This window comes from Atta colombica, unplaced genomic scaffold, assembly GCF_001594045.1.
Source record: "Atta colombica isolate Treedump-2 unplaced genomic scaffold, Acol1.0 scaffold96, whole genome shotgun sequence".
NCBI classification, from domain to species: domain Eukaryota; kingdom Metazoa; phylum Arthropoda; class Insecta; order Hymenoptera; family Formicidae; genus Atta; species Atta colombica.
The window spans coordinates 1,111,103-1,128,372 of record NW_017259590.1 but is presented as its reverse complement, the minus strand read 5'-3'; the positions used below and the strand labels follow the sequence as shown (position 1 = coordinate 1,128,372).

The 17,270-nt window shown below is 28.6% G+C and overlaps 3 protein-coding genes across 3 annotated transcripts in view; 2 read left to right on the top strand and 1 right to left on the bottom strand.

Moving 5' to 3' along the window:
• Positions 1-317: 317 nt before the first annotated feature.
• LOC108693733 lies at positions 318-14,084 on the bottom strand. Its single transcript, XM_018202844.1, is given in 13 exon segments — positions 318-575; positions 660-802; positions 873-1,025; positions 1,117-1,384; positions 1,459-1,632; positions 1,724-1,850; positions 1,970-2,227; positions 2,826-3,338; positions 3,468-4,794; positions 4,870-5,152; positions 5,315-5,513; positions 6,330-6,398; positions 10,673-14,084. Coding segments are annotated over 13 exon segments (6,525 nt in total). The 5' UTR covers positions 13,479-14,084; the 3' UTR covers positions 318-370.
• LOC108693734 (PAXIP1-associated glutamate-rich protein 1) lies at positions 6,507-7,299 on the top strand. Its single transcript, XM_018202845.1, has 3 exons — positions 6,507-6,643; positions 6,849-7,009; positions 7,077-7,299. The coding sequence occupies exons 1-3, from the start codon at positions 6,575-6,577 to the stop codon at positions 7,297-7,299; spliced, it is 453 nt and encodes a 150-aa protein (XP_018058334.1). The 5' UTR covers positions 6,507-6,574.
• A 2,663-nt stretch (positions 14,085-16,747) lies between the features above and the next one.
• The window catches only part of LOC108693657 (serine/threonine-protein kinase PINK1, mitochondrial), a 3,482-nt gene continuing 2,959 nt past the window's right edge, over positions 16,748-17,270 (top strand). Inside the window, exon 1 of the mRNA XM_018202702.1 lies at positions 16,748-17,061. Within this exon, the coding sequence (XP_018058191.1) occupies positions 16,926-17,061 (136 nt within the window). The 5' untranslated portion in view covers positions 16,748-16,925. The remainder of the gene's footprint in view (positions 17,062-17,270) is intronic.

The following is a 17,270-nucleotide window of genomic DNA, read 5'->3' as shown; positions in this document are numbered from 1 at the left end:
GAAATTGAAAAAAGAAACAAAGAATGTGAATTAATTTTAATCATAAACAATTATTATATAATACGTATGTAAAATATCAAAATGAGATCAATATCATAATTTTCTTATCTTAATATTAGAATAATTTAATAATCATTTATATATATAATTATACTTAAGCTAAATATATAACAGAATATCTGAAAAATTTCAAAAAATTTGATTTATTATAGAGATATTTCATAAAGGCTTGCATCATAAGGTACGGTCAACGCGATGCTACAAATGCTTTGAAGCGTTTTTTAATTGGTCAATTTGCAAAATTCTTTCTTCTAATTGGTCCATTAAACGCTTCAAAGCGTTTGTAGCAAGACTTTGACCACAGCCATAGTTACACGACGCTATTAGAATTGATTACAAAGTCGTATGCACTATCATAGTTTAAAATTATATCTTTAAATTCTTTTAATCTAATAACAGCGTGCTTGTGAACTTTCAAGTTTTTCTTTTTGTATCTTACCGCAGTAATCATTTTATCCAAAATATAATGCAACCACAAAACATTCGTATATGGTTCAAATTTTCGCCAATCATTCCTGCACATGATGGAACAAACAAATCAAACATATATAAGAAAAAGTATATAAGAAAAAGGTAAGAAATAAATGTATGTGACTTACTGAATTTTGTCGCGCATAAGACGATAAATTTCAAATTGGTATTCACCAATAGCAGTAAATAAAGCTGGATCTAGTGCGAGATCGTTATATATACAACAACCTTGGTATAACATTCTCGATAACGTAAAATCTATTATAGATACCTTGAGAAAAATTTAATAAGATTATAAAAAAAGTTGTAATAGTATTTAAAATATTTTTCGTAGAACAAACCTTTACACCTTTACTAGGAAACTTGATCTCTCTCCCTCCGAGATTATAATATATATATTGTTCTTTTGTTCTTGATATTAATATATTACCCCAATGTAAATCTCTGTGTTCAAATTCAAATGCTTTTTCTGCAACTGCTAAGGCTAATGCAGTCTACAAAAATTTATAAACAGTGATGGACTAATAATTCATCAAACATGTTACATTGTTGTTATTTGATATATATCGATGATAAACAATTAACCTGTAAAAATAGAGCGTAAGCCTCCTCCGCAGTTTGAAATACAAAGGCTTCAAGATCTTCTCCACCGTGACTCAGTTCAAGAGCAATGTACAATTGATTTTCATCAAACATCGATGGACAATCATTATCGGACGTTTTGTGATTGTCATAAATATTCCAAAGTTCTAAGAGCTTTTCTGGATATTTTCCTATAATACAGCTGATATTTTTAACTTCTACAAATCCATTAGTTTTATAAGTATCATTTAATTTTAGATTATCCAATTCCCTGCAAATATCTTCTTTCATGATTTTTGTCAACAATGTCATCAATATGTGCATACAATTAATTAATTAACCCACTTTGCAATCACAATTTCTGACAATATTTCATTAAATTTCTTTTGTGGTTCACCATTGACTAATTGTTTATTTTCTATAGGAATAATTTTTATAACAGATTTTTTACCCTCACATTCATAAAGAAAAACTTCTCCATAAACACCTTCACCTATTTTGTGGCAATGTTCCAAATACCTATCAATAAGAAGAGTAATTAATGTTACAATTTAAATATATTTACATTAATTAAAACCATTTGTATAAATATATACTAAGATCTGCATACAAATCTGGAAAACAATCTTCAAAGGGAATATAACAGTTTTGTGAACATCTCTGTAAAACAACATCTCTTGCAGTACTAGAATGATTATTGATAATTTGATTGTTATATATCAATGATTTTTCCCAGTCTGTAAATATTTATTTAATTTATATTAATTATTAATGTAACATTCTGTGTAATATGTAAAAATGTAATGCCGTAAAACGAATAAATTGTACCCAGTAATATGTGATTAAAAGTACTTACATGATAATTTCGAGTTTGAAGATTTTTCTGCAGTTATTCCAAATGCCTCAAGAAATGGAGTGTCTTTGATTTCACATTTAGTGTTTGTACTATTAAGTACAACTCTCACCGAGATCCTTTTAGAAAATCTAGGATAACTCGCTAAATCAAATTCTTTACATTTGTTACCATTAAACGATGATGCGTTTGATATGTTAAGCTTACCGCTAGATAAATTCGTATCATCTTTATCCTTTTTCAAACAACTTTGGAAAATTCCTGCACATAACGATTATTATAATTTTAATATTATCTGCCACTACATATATAATACATACATTATATAATATTATTAGATTATAAATACTACAAAGCTTACCCATTTAGTAAAAACTTTAAATGTAAGTATCAAAATTTTTTTTATATTTGTTCAATCTCATTATTATAAAAATATATCAAATCTTGAAATACTATCACTTTAAAAATTGTACAATGTAAAAAAACAACATCAAAATGTAAAAATTAAATATAAAAATCATTTAAGATCTCTTATTATATTTGTTTATAAAATGTTATTGGTTAATGCTTCTAAATAACAATTTTGTTTAACAAGTTATCTTCAATTGTTTTTCAAGCAAATTACAAATATTAATATTTATACAAAATTTTAATGCTTTAACTGATGATCTTTAAGTATTTGCATAAAAAACATACAGGTTGTCACATTTTAATCTATCATTTTATGCAAGATAAGAATATCTCGTAAATTATTAATTTTTTAAGTTACTATATTTTAATACTTTTATACAGAGACCAAAAAGATGAATCAGTTGGTGTAAAGAAATAAGAAATAAAAAAATGATAACATAAAAAATACCTTGTTTTTGCATATCCAGTATATTTCTGACGCTTTGCCTCCATTTTTTCCCCTTTCCGATACTTAATTTGTCTAAATTAGATTCATCGTTTATATTATTTAATATTGACAAAGATCTAGTCCAATACTTGCCCGGTTTTAAAAAAACAGATTGATTCATTTGTTCATTTGTATCATTACACGGTTGAGTCATGAAGGATTCAAAATGATTGCAAGACAAATTTGCATTCTTAGAATGCTCAGAATTATGTGCTGATTGAACATTAGAAAGGTCTTTGTCAATTGTTACTACTTCGTTGTTTGATTGTATGGTTTCATTATTTAAACTATCGGAAATATTTGATATGTTTAAATGCCATTTAGGATATTGCATTCTTCTTCCTATTCTAATCGGATCATGTAATCGTGTAAGCAATATACGAGCATCCATGTTAATCTTATTTTGACTTTCATCAAATAAACTGTGTTTATTAATGTTAATAGTTTTATCTTTAAGGCTCTCATGAATTGTTTCTATTATATTTATTTCTGTTATATCATTTTCTTGAAATTTATTTTTTTGCATATTATCTAAATCTTTGAATGTTGAACATCCTTTAGAAGGTGATATATATAATGAGCTTGCATCAGCTTTATTGTTACTTGATAATTGCTTTTGTTTTAAACATAAATTAATGGATGAATCTACAGTTTCTATAAATTTATGTGTATCAGAATGTTTCTTTTTTATTTTATCTTCATTTGTATCTTTTGGCGAATGATTGTGACTACTTGTATCATCAAATAATGATCGAGATTGATAAGTAGACATATTTAATAAATACGAAATTTCCGTTTTAACATCACATTCTGTATCATATTTCTGAGCTGCATGAACATCATTCTTGTAAGACATTACTCCATTTTTAACCACAGAATTTGTAGTTTGTGATTTCTGGGACAATAAAATTTGTGTTTGATGTTCCTGTACATCTGTGAATTTGAGTTTAGAATCTTCTGATATCGTAAATAAAGAATGAGAATTTGTCTGATCACTGTTGGAAATATCTTCTTCTGTAGTTATTAATGAACCTTCTTGACTCCAATGTGATTTGTTATAAATATTAGACTTAATAGGAGATAATACTACTAAACTATGTTTGACTCGTTTGCTAAAAGGAGTGCTAGAAAATATGTTAGGTTTTTTTTCAAATACTGTATTATTTTCTTTTGCAAATTCTCCTATTTCTAATCTTTCCACTTTTACAAAACTATTTTTTATTAGATCTCTTTTTTTCTTTGTATCATATGATGTAAGTGTAATACTTTTTTTGCAGTTTGGAGTAATTTCAGATGAGTTACAGAAAACCAAATGTGATATATTTGGTTTATCTTTTATATTGATAATATCTTTCACATCTCTTTTATTTCGTAATACATGCCAATCTTTAACAATATTCTTGCACAATATTACAGAACAATGTTTAACTGATGTATGTTTAAAGCCATCAAACCCATTATGTTCAATTGAGATTGATTGCGAAACAGGACTTTGTACTTTAGAAATATTTTTCTTAGTTTGTAAAGTATCTTGTAACAAGAATTTTGTATCAAGCAATATATCTTCCTTATTTTCTGGAAATTTTTCATGATTCAATATGTAATTCTGCACAGTACAAGCATTTAATTTAACAAAACATGGTTTGATGATCTGTTGATAGTTTCCTATATGCTTAAAATCAGCAATGGATTTATTAATTGTAATTGATTGATTTTGTGATTGCGTAATTGTTTTGTCAATCTTTAAAGCATTTTGTAGCGAAGATTCATGGGTATCGCTGCATAAAATATTGTTTTTATATGAAATATCTTCCAAATTATCTAGAGCATTCGAATTTATATGAGATATCTGTTCATTGCATACGCGACTAGGTTTAGACTTATTTTTTAGCTTTTTCTTTTTTTTTATCTTTGCTTGTCTTTTCTGCTCCTAGTTATTAATACATACATTAAATGAATTAAAAATAAATTCAATCATTTATTTAAAAAAAAACCATGGACATACCTGTGCTTTTCCTAAGTACGTTTTATTTTTAACTGACATATTTTTTGTTTTTTTTGACAACATTCCTATAGAAATCATAACTTCTGATTCAGATTTTTTTTGTTTCCTGCATTTACGAGTCGATTTATGGCTAACATTTATTGAACTAAGTGTACTATTGTGTATAAAAAGATCAGAAGCTATATGTTCAGATTTTAGACTTGTTGCATCCATAATATCACCATCACTGCTACTGCTTTTCCATGAATCATTTTGATTTGTATCCAATGGCATAGGAGGTATTCTGTGTCGAAATATATATAAATTTAGGATTAAATATACACATATAAGCACATAAATCTTCAATACATATAACACACAAAAATAAAGTAAATTCATATAAAATATAAACAAAAATAAATTAAATCTGAACATATTCAATCTACTTATTATAAATTTTTCTTACACTACATCTTTGGCAAGTCTGTCAAATGTCGTTTCGAATGGATCATAATTTAAAGAATCATTAAACAGTTCATTTTTAAAACAAATGTTTCCCACAAAATATTTTTCACTTGATGCAGCAGAAGTCAATGAATTCATAAAAGGCTTCTTTGTAGGTTTTCTCTGATAAGTTCGAATTGGCTTTTTGCTCAACATTTTATCTGAAAAATGAAAATATTCAATTTAATTTAAAAGTTATTTTTCAGAACATATAAACAAGTTAGAAAAAAATGTGTAATCAATATTACTGAATATTTATTTATGGTTAAAAAACACTCTTCTTTCTTTATAAAACACTCTGTCATAAATGTATTTTTAAGAAATATATATGTTTTGAATATTTATAGCAACAAGTTGTATCGTAAGCTTTTATCAAAAGTTGTTTACTCGTTGGTTTTATTTGAAACAAGAATCAAGCATGAACTACAAAGTATCACGCAAAGCGAACATAATCGGCATGGTCGAATTCAAGAATCCAAGGCTGTAATAAATGCCCATATTCATAGTTACTTTAAAGTCCATTCTACAATGGGCAGTAACAGCAGTAGATTAAGAAGGGCGTAGAAATTGACCAATCATAGTTGAATGTGAGAAAAATAATCAACTACGATTGGTCGATTTCTATGCCTGCTCCTTAATCAATTACTGTTACTACCCATTGACCATGCATTAAGTACAATTTCTGACTATGAATACGACAAAAGTCTCGCTGCAAATGCTTTAAAGGACCAATTAGAAGAAAGAATTTTACAAACTGAGTAAACTCAGTTAAAAAACGCTTCAAAGCATTTACAGCATCGCATTGACCGTATCTCCTAGTTTACACTGAGGCGGCCGTCTCATGAGCGAAAATTTACAACAAAACAACGAGACCAATCACAATCGAAGAAAAGAAAGCAGAATTGTGATTGATCGCGCTGTTCCGTTATAAATTTCGCTATAAATTTTAACTTATCGGACTTACGCGTACTACTAACTAGTAACTTTCATCATGCATGAAAATATGAACGCAGCGCATGCTCACATCGCGGTATTTCGAGGCTGAGTTTTCCTAACCTTTGAATAGTTGTCAATAATTTAATGATTAATGATTAATATTTCTACAGAACAAAGCGACACATTTTTTTAATTAAATCTTTATTTTTACACGAAAACGCATCGATTCAGTGTATTTTTATCAAATTTAAGGTTGACGGAATCTTCTTAACATTTACCAAAGAAAATGGAACGCACTGAAGAAGATTGGTTTGTAGAGTGTTCAGATGATGAGAAATATGAAATGGATGAAAAGGTGAAATAGAATCATATTTATTCGATATGTCAATCTTTAATCAAATTCTCATTATGTATAATTTATATAATTTTATAAAAGATTCTTTTGCACATATATACTTAATTGATTGTTTTTTAATTACTTACTAATTAATGTTATGCTTACATTTAAAACCTTATCGTGTTAATTTTCAACAAATATCTTTATATTTTTCTATTTGTAGCATAAATGGAATATAAAGGCTGAGGAGATGCTCTCATTAATTGAAGGTTTAGAAATAAATAATTGTATTCTAGAACTTGAATGGAAGTGTCCTGGTAGACGAGGGCCTTCTCCTGTTCCTTCAAACAATTTACAACAGGAGCTTGAATCTCCAGAATATAAGTAAGTTTTCAGCAGTAATTTTTAATTATTTTTATTTTTTTTGTATATATTGACATTATCTTTATAGAACTGAAGAAAAGTCTGACTTTGATTTTATGGATGAAATGTCATTACCAAGATTACCTGTTCGGAGGATTGGCGAAAGTACTCCAAAAGGTAGTGCCAAGAAAAAAATTGCTAGCTTTAATGGAGTAATATCTACAATGTTAAGACATCGTAGATTGGAGCAACAAGAAATAAATTCAAGTCCAAAAAAAGGTGAATCTCCTATGTTAAAGCCACCTACTTAAAGATTATTGAATTATTTAAAATTGAAATAATTCAATAATTTTTTTAAATCACAAAAAAAACGTTCCTTGAAAGTTTATTTTGTCTGGGATTATTTAAAAAAATCGTTATATTTAAAATTTTATCATACTATATTTCAATGTATAATATTTCATGTTGCAATATTTCTATAATATAATTTAAGAATAATTTTGCATTTTCTTAAGTATATATAGTTTAATTATATATTTTTAAACGTTTTAAATATGATACAACTAAAATATTTTTCTCAATTATTGAACAATTTTTTAATTTAATTTTGCAAATATATCACTAAGATGATTTGCCATCATTACAGTTTTGCTGAAATTCTATTTTGAAATTATAATAAATTGCGCAAATGTTTATCAATATTTTAGAAAAGATCAATACTTCTGCATCTATTTTTGCAAATATGTAACTACGTAATAGTAGATTATAATTTTTATGCAAGATTTCGTCATATCATTTAATAAATGTTATCCTATCGAGGTGATATAATTGTACCAAGGATAAAAAAATAAAATAAATTGCTTGTTCGAATTTTAAATATTATAAAAATTAATAAGGAAGATTAAATAAGGAAGATGTAGTAATATTATTTATATCTTAATTAATTTCCTTTAGATTTGCGAGTTATTTATATTTAATTGTTCTTCAAAAATAATATTTATTGACTAATTATTTATTAATTAATATTATTTATTAATATTAAATGATTATTTTCGAGTGACGTCCATTTGTTGTGATTGATCACTAACCACTCACAGCGCTTGAACAGTGAAAAGCCTTAGGCACCGATCGCTATAATATGGTTGTGGTCAATCACAACATAATCAAACGGGATGCTCCCATTATTATTTTCAAAAAAAACTTACGTGATTATTCCGGTGCTGGTTAAGTACAATTCACTTACTATATGTGACGATATTACTCATTCTGCATAGATTGATACATTCACATTTGATAAAACTGCAAAAGCTAATTAAATTTGTGGTATGTAAAAATATAGATTAATAAAAAAAATCATTAACTAATATTTAATAATTAAATAATACCTAATTTTAATGATTTATTGAAAAAAAAAATTTTTTATAATTATTAAATAATGAAAAGATGGCATCAAAATAAATTATAAATTGGTTCAAATATATTATTGACATTTTTTGACATATTTGTATTCATATCAATATTATTAGTTTTATTATTGTCGAGTATCAATCTTGTAATGTTGATTATCAATCTTATCTTATGATACGATTTAGGAAACTTGATAGATTTTGCAAACATATAAATATGGATTTGTAAAAATATCGAAATTTAATCTTCATAATCTTTATTAATTGTAAATACATATATAATGAATGTAAAATACTCTACAATAAATTTTCTTTTATAAAAATACAAAAATTTATAATAAAATTGGATGATTGCATTATCCTTAGCTGCATAAATTAATTAATTAAAATCAGTAAAATTAATATCCGATGTACCTGATTTTTTAAAACGTTGCTAACGTTAAATAAAATAAAACGAAGACTATTATATTTGCTTATATTATTCCTATATTATTTCGTATTTATCAATTCCAAATATCAATCTGAATCGATAATAGATTATCTGAATTTATTTTTATTTTTAATTATATATTATTTAACAATTATTTTCAATAATTAAAATTATTTAATTAAATATTTATTTATATTTACTTTTCTATTTTATAAAATTTAAGTATTTAATAATGGTGTGTGTATGTTTGAATCACAATCATGAATCCGGAATTTGCAGAATTGAAAATGGTGGATCCATGGACAATCAATGTATCTGTTTGCGTTGCTTGTACTTTTTGTACTGAGCATCTTCGCTTTCTCTTTTCAAATTTTTGCGAATTTCAAGCAACGTGAACAGAATCTATTATTAAATCAGTTTTAAAATCGCACGGCGCACAATTTTAGAGTAAAAAAAAAAACTTTCTGTTATTTTCTGTTTTCAAAACCTCTAAGTCTTTTATTTCATAAAAAGATTGTTTAAGAAAGAAAATTATTTTACTAGAAAATTATTTTATTGAAAAAGTCATCATGCACCATAAAAAGTACATTCATCAGTTATTTTAATTGATTTAATTTATTGAAGCATATTAAATAATTTATAATTAATTAAAATGAATATATGCTATACACCAGGTATTTATTTTAATAAAAATATATTATTTATTTATACTTTTATAAATCTTTACTGTATTTACACATTTTTATATTCATGTATCCATAATCCTTGTAAAAATATGCATATTTTTATTTTATCCATCTAGAACTAATATAATAATAGCTCTTATAATATTCATTTCTTCAAGAAACATTTTAATAATTTTCTGAAAAAGAAAGAAAATAACTTTAGACTCATATCCTGCAAAATATTCAATAATTATTTTATTTATAAAATATTTTCTTCTATAAAAATTCAATAACTTCTATTAAAGATATATGCATTAATAGTTTAACATGTACAAAGGTTTTACGATTCAATCATCATTATATAAAAACGTTATTTATCGCAACAAAATATTATCATGGAGAATACACAACAATATATAACTTACTCGATTCGTTTAAGTAATTTTCAAGTCCGTTTCATTTAAATGATTGCATAAAACGGTCGTGGTAGCAAGCTCCTCATGCATTTCTCGTAACTTTCCAACGATTTGATTGTATCTTGCTACGTGTTTCGTCTGGATCGTCGATGGTAACATTGTCACAGCCATAAAACAGGAATCCGTATTGCCAGCTTCAATAAGGCCTTCTATAACATTAAACTTGACTTCTTCCAAATCGGAATGTTCATATACTTTACTTAGGAAGTATTTGAGAATTTCAGCCATAAACAAGACTAATAGCGATGAGAAAATGTCGGTTAATTCATGCAACTGCTGACCAAGTTTTAGACCAAAGGAGTTATTGGTTGATATGCATTCTTGTAATTTCTTGGCGTATATCAACAATAAATAAGACTTCGCGTCCTGTCTAGGTGACAAGACAGATAAAAATATCATTTGCATGTTATCGATAATTTCTGGATTAATAGATTTATTAAAGCAGAATTTATTAATGTAGCTACTGACGAAATCATCTATGAATAAACGCACGGCTTTGTTGATTGGATAAAAGTACATTTTTTTAGGATGGGGTACATTCCAGTAAGTTATCACTGCGTTACAAAAGACATCGGCGAATATTTTGATGCGTGCTGCATATTTGTCCTTATCCTCTGATAAAATAAACGATATTGTAAAACATCTTGTTGCCCTGGATACATTACTATTCATATGGAATAAAAATCTTCGAAGTATATTTTCAGCAAATTCTTCAGATAAAAGATTGAAAATAGATGCAGTAAGCGCCGCTAAGAAATTGACAATGTATTTATTTATTTTCTGATCATCCAGTCCCAGTCCTTGAAAATCATCTATTGTTTTGAGCCATAGATCGAGATATCTTACGACGTATTCATTGGGAATTTCGGGAAACAGCTTTATTTCCAAAAGCAATGCTTCGTCATTGAGACTCAATGTCGACATAGTTTGACAATATAGCGACCAAGTTTCAGGATTTGGTTTTGTAAGAAAACATTTCTGGAATGCCTCGAATAAAACTTGTCGTACTGAATGATGATTCTCGGTTGCCCATGTTTTTTGGAGAAAATCTATAAGCTCATGCATAGTAGCTATTAAGTACATCAGCCTAACCCCGTGTTTACGTGTACTTACACGCATACTCATCAACTTTTGTGCGACTGATATAACTTTAGGCGAAGAAGTTCGCCTACTTACGTTTGTTAATGTCATCAAAGCTATTGACAAGTAATCTCCTACACACAATCTAACTACGAGATCGAGAGGTATTGGTGGATTGGAAAGTCTCATGCTCAACGGTAAATTTTGTATAATTTTATAGTTATCTTTGGCATTTGGATGATCGGTATTTATCGTTGTTTCTGTGGGTATGAAAGGATCGATTAGTTTTGTCAACTCATCACCTTGAAGTAAAAGGGCCAAGATAACTAGGCTAGATGATATTTCATCTGTACTTTTATCGTATACATACTTCATGCAACGTTCAGCAAATTTAATGGGTAAATCTTTGTACCACCGCGTAGCCTTGACGAAGTGTTGTACATGTTTTGAATGGTAGTTCTTCATGCAGTCTTCCAAGTATTTTTCCCAATTGTCAAGTATGTTTTGTAAATCTCGTTTCAAAAGAGCGAGCGCTGCGCCTGATGTTACATTCGCGATGTTTGAAGGAAACCAACTGCAGTATAGTTCTGGTTCATTCTTCTGCAATATATTTTTCACGTTCCAAGAATCTTCTTCGATACGTATTACTTCGTGAATAACATCCATTAACCAAGGATAATCCCTAATTGTCATTTCTTCTATTTTAACGCATGATTTTTTACACCTGCTGTTAAAATCGTATATTGCTACAAAAAATTGGCAGAAAATATTTTTTTTTTCATCATTCTCTTGAAAAGATTTCTTTTCAATTTGATTTGCGAAAGTTACGAGACATTGCCTCTCGTACTGTGGATATTCTTTGAGTACGTTAAAATTTATATACCATTGATTCTTCTCTAGAAACATATCGATCAACTCCTCAATTGGCATATTGTGTATAAGTTTGAAATGTATTAATGCCAAAAGCATTTCTTCCGGCACGAATTCATTTTTTACATAAAACAATCGAACGATATCTAGTATAAGAGAAATCTGCTTTTTATTTAAATAAGGTAAATTATATATTCGTAAAAGTTGACTGAATATTTGTTGGAATACCCAAGAATTTTCGTTTTTATGTCTATTTAAAAAATATGTCAAGATATCGAACAATGCATCATCATCTTTATTAACATTACAAACATAAATCATTTGACAAAGGAGACCAATTCTATCTGTTTCATCTTTAGTTTTATTTAATTTTTCTTTGATAACCGGTATGACTTCGTTAACAGGTAAATAACAAATCCAAACTGTTTCGTATTCCATCATATCTTTATAATGATCCTCCTCTAAGTTCTGCTTCTCGATTTTAATTCTAGCCTGTTTGATCCGTTCCTCAGTAGGTAATAATTGTAATAAGGCAGGCGTGACATTTTTTGTCTCGTCGAGAAAATCGGCATCATATTTATCCTTGTATGACTTATGGAGCAGATCGTATTGTTTATCACGTGGATAATGTTTCAAATAATCAAGCATACTATCTGTATCGAAAGAAGACATTTCCGCGGGCAGTAAACCAGGAAATACTCTCTCCATTAAATCCTCATTAATTTTTTTGAATGGTAACATGCGGATATATACAAGCGGCTTTTGTATCAGATGTTGCTGAGCTTTCTTCAGAAATATTTCAGCGCATGTGTTGCTCAAAATAATATCCGGTAGATGAGTCTCGTGAATCTCACACAGTTCCACGAAAGCCTCCAATCGTTTCTTTATTAATTTAGGGAGGAAAGATTTGTATCTATCGATGCCGATCACGAATGGAGTGCGCTCAGTCTCGTTTAGTTCACAAGGTTTCAATAATTTGAGAAAACGAACTACGAAATCCGGATTCCTATAGAAGATCTTTGAAACAATTTTAACAGGTAGCACGAATTTCTTCTCCACGATCATTTTATAAACGAAAGTCTCGTCGCAAGCCATGATCAATGGGTAAGCGGTTTGAATCCCGTAAATAGATGCCACTTCTGTAAATATTTCCTGCGCGAAAACTGGATCCTTCCCGGATAACTGATGCGCGAGTGTTAGCACAATACGTGTCCTTGTGTTTATAGAAACATAAGGGAATAGATGTTCGCAGAAATACCTGACGTTAATAATCTTCTTGTGGCTACCATCGAAAAACCAGAAGGCTTTAAGTGCCCGGTTTATTATTGTCGAATCTTCGCACTTGAGCGCCGATGTTATATCTTCGTGCTTCTTCTTCTTGATGGCAGTTTCCACACGCAATATAGGTAGTAATTCTGGCGGAAATTGTTCAAGATCTTTACTCGTCTGGTGCAAAGTCAATCTTCCGATCCAACGTAATTTTTCATTAGCGATATTGCCCGGTATTTTTTGAATCGCTCGTAGATGAGACATCTGTAAGTCGCGAGGTATTTCGCAATCCATAGTGATGTTTTTAAAATGAACAAACGAACGCACAAAACGAAATGAAATATTCTACGTGTATATATTCCGTAATTTATGTATCAAAGTTTGTGAAGGTACGAATATAAGAGAGTTTCGTTTTATCGTCTTGCGTTATCCAGCGAAATTATCACCATCGATTGAGTGAATTTAAATGCCTTGTTTATTTTTAATCAGAAGATGAAATCGATAAGGATTGAACTTATCGAACGCTCCGATATTCAATTTTCAGAGAAGAAACGCACTTACTGCGTAAATATGGAATGTTTATTGTTTCCGAAATATATGTTGCACGAAACACAAACAAAACGAAGTGCGTGACAAAAAAATGAAAATCCGTTTTCCACAATTTGTATAAATGTAACTTCGTTTTCGGTCGAGAAATGCAATACGCAATTCAATATTGCTAAGTACGTAACTAATTGTAAAGTCAGTCGCACTGACTATTTATTTTTCACACAGTAAAATTTAATTTTATCAGTTCAAATTCTTATCAAGATCAGCGAAATAATCTTATTAAATTCGATTGCACGTTTTGTAAAGATCTTTTTCGTGAATTTTGCACATAGGATGTAACTTCTTCTTCACTCTGTTCATTCCACTGGATGATTCATGAAATGATCGATGAGTAATAAACTATATATAAAACTTGCCAAAGAACCGCATAACATTCGATATACAATTGATACAATGAACCAAAGAAGATTGGAAAGAACAGAAAGTTCACAATATATTGCAAGCAGAGTCACCTGTTGAGTCTGATGCTCAATTACGTTTCTATTTCACTTGCATTGACTAATATAATATTGATAATAATTAATAAAGGATCCTCTATATAGAAGTTATAAGGTATGGTATACGATGCAATACGATGCAAATGCTTTGAAGCGTTTTTTAATTCAGGTTCTTTCAAAATTCTTTCTTCTCATTGGTCCATCAAATGCTTCAAAGCATTTGTAACGAGACTTTGACCACATCCGTAGATGATCGTGGAGTCTTAAGTCGTAGGAAACTGACCAATTCTAATCAGTTGTTCTCCTTATATTTGATTGGTTGGTTTCCTAAAGTTTTACAATATGTTTTTTGTTTCCAGTTTCTTGCTTTTTGCTATTTTTTACATCTTATCCTTTTGCTTTTTATTTGGTTTTTTGTTTCATATCGCCTGAGATAAGAGTTAAGCCAATTTTATAATGTGCTTTTGTTTCTTACTTGCTTTTTGCTATTTTTACATTTTGTCTTTTTGCTTCTTATTCAGTTTTTTGTTTTATGTCGCCTGAGATAAAAATTAACGAACTTCGAAAAAAACAAGAAATACATAGCAAGAAATACAATTGTCGATAAAACGATTGCAAAAGAATTAAAAACAAAAGGTAAAAAATAAGAAACAGGAAACAAAAAGCACATTATAGAATAGATTTTAAAATTCTACGTTTATGACTATGTCCTTAAGAGGATCCTTAACACCGACGAGATACTATTAAAGACCGACATCCTTACGCAAATCGTGTGAATAGTATTGAAGTAATTAAGAGTTAAAAACACATAATATTGTACTAATTTTATGATTTATTAGACGTAGACGTAGTTTAGTAGACATATTTATGCATTTAGAACTCAACAATACTCGATTTTTCTTTAAAATTATGACTTCAATGTTATCGTTAAAGTTTGATTATTAACAGAGATGATAACTGCAGAAAAAAAATTGTAATTTTTCTGCAATATATAGGATATTATAGCTTTACAAGTATGCATATTTATTTTATGGAACATTTATGTAATAAAAATCATGAATTTAATAATGAATGAGCCAAATTTATGTTAATAATAATAAATTTATATCAATTATAATGTCAGTGTTCTTCAATTATCTCCAAGTCCTTAGAACCCTTTTTATATCATCGAAAATTTTTGCCCAGAATTGATGGTCTTTAATAGTATCTCGGTGCTAATAATTTAATTTACCCATATTTAATATTTACATATATATTTACACTAATTTTCTCAATAGCTATGTTTCAATATATATTACAAGTATTGAAAATCTACAGTATACGCAACGCGAACTATAGATTTTCAGTACTGGTAGTGTATACACGGCCAATATTTTATATTAAAGTAAATTAATTAAATATATATATTATTATATATATTTGGTATTAATACTATTACATTAGAAAATGTAATTTATATTATGATGTGTTATGTTAAAACTTTAAAAGATTATATGTATAATTATGTGTGATCATGATATTTAAAATAAAAAATTTGTATTCATTTGGTTCATCATTAATAATACATAATATGATCTAAAGTGTGTGTGTGTGTGTGTGTGTGTGTGTGTGTGTGTGTGTGTAATTAATATTATTATTTAAAAATTTTTTAATTATTTCCTGTTGTATGTACATGAAATAATATATTATAGTAATTTATTATATTATGTAACAATATAATAATGATAATGTATCATATAATATATAATAATATAATTGTACAAGATATTCCAAAATTCAAGAATAATATTATTGTAGCATAAAACTTCGTGAAAAAATTAAGTAATAAGCTGTTTTTCTTTTTGTAGCTTTTTAAATATGTATAAACTTTTTATGTTGGACTACTAAACATAAATTTCTTAAAAAGTCATCTATCCGCGCATGTGATGTGCGTATGTATATACAATATGATACTAGATGTCCAGAGGAAAAAAATGTTATAAATTTTAATTGACCATGTGTATCAACTGCTCAAGCTTGCGGTACACAATACTGCTGTTTTACTTAGGAAGGAATAGCCAATCAGAATATACATCAGACTGCCAATCAAAATGAATGTCAATGGGCGTATTCAGTGGACTCAACAGTTGAGTGAGCATTTGCTATTATTGGTGTATTCTTTTACATCTAATTAGAATTGTAAATCTAGAAGAATATACCAATAGCAGCGAGCGCTTATTCAACTGTTGAATCCATCAAACATAACCAATGGCTACGTTCAGTAGAATGTTTATATTGCAACTGTTGATAGTTTTCTTCGCGCTGATTGAGTTATACTTTTAGATTAAAAGGAATGGTCCTATCTCAGCAGAGAATTATAAAACGGTTGCAAAACTATTGTGTTCTGCTGAACGTAGCCAATGTTTCTCTCTTAAAAAACGGACTATGAATACTGTCCCTAGTGTTCTAGTGCAGTCTAGTGCAGAAATAAAAAGCAGACTTTATACTTTATATTATTACAAATCGTGATGTGTTTTAAGCAGTTATAATTATAAATGGCATAAGTGCGTCGTATCGTTTTTGTTTTATTATATAATTATAGGAAATAAACAGCGTAAAGATTGAGGTTTTCACAACGGCTTCGTCATCCGCTTTCAAAGCGTACCTGACTTGCGGGCTTGCCCGCTGGGCTCTTTCAGCCCAAGAAAGCAGAGAAATGTCAATGCGGACAGTGATTCATCGTCTCGTGCAAAATGGTCGCATCGCATTGCGCTCATTACGGAATAACGAGCGCTTTCATTCGAGAAGATATACGGATAAACATTTCGACAAGATACACGGTGCACAGATAGGTATGTCTGACTTTGTGAGAAATTTCCCCATGAACTTCGATGATATTGTAACACAAATAATAGCATTCTAAAATATATTTCTATGATGTATCAATATCATTTTACTACACTACATTTACTATTACACTACATTTTACACTTTTAAATGATTCCATTGAATTATAAATTAATTACCTATAAATAGAATTGTCAGCCATAATTTTTTAAGA

What these genes read in the sequence shown, in the direction of transcription:
- LOC108693734 (XM_018202845.1), top strand. Translation starts at nt 6,575, where the DNA reads ATGGAACGCACTGAAGAAGATTGGTTTGTAGAGTGTTCAGATGATGAG. An exon ending in AATATGAAATGGATGAAAAG is followed by an intron (nt 6,644 to 6,848) that starts GTGAAATAGAAT and finishes TTCTATTTGTAG; the next exon opens with CATAAATGGAATATAAAGGC. An exon ending in CTTGAATCTCCAGAATATAA is followed by an intron (nt 7,010 to 7,076) that starts GTAAGTTTTCAG and finishes TTATCTTTATAG; the next exon opens with AACTGAAGAAAAGTCTGACT.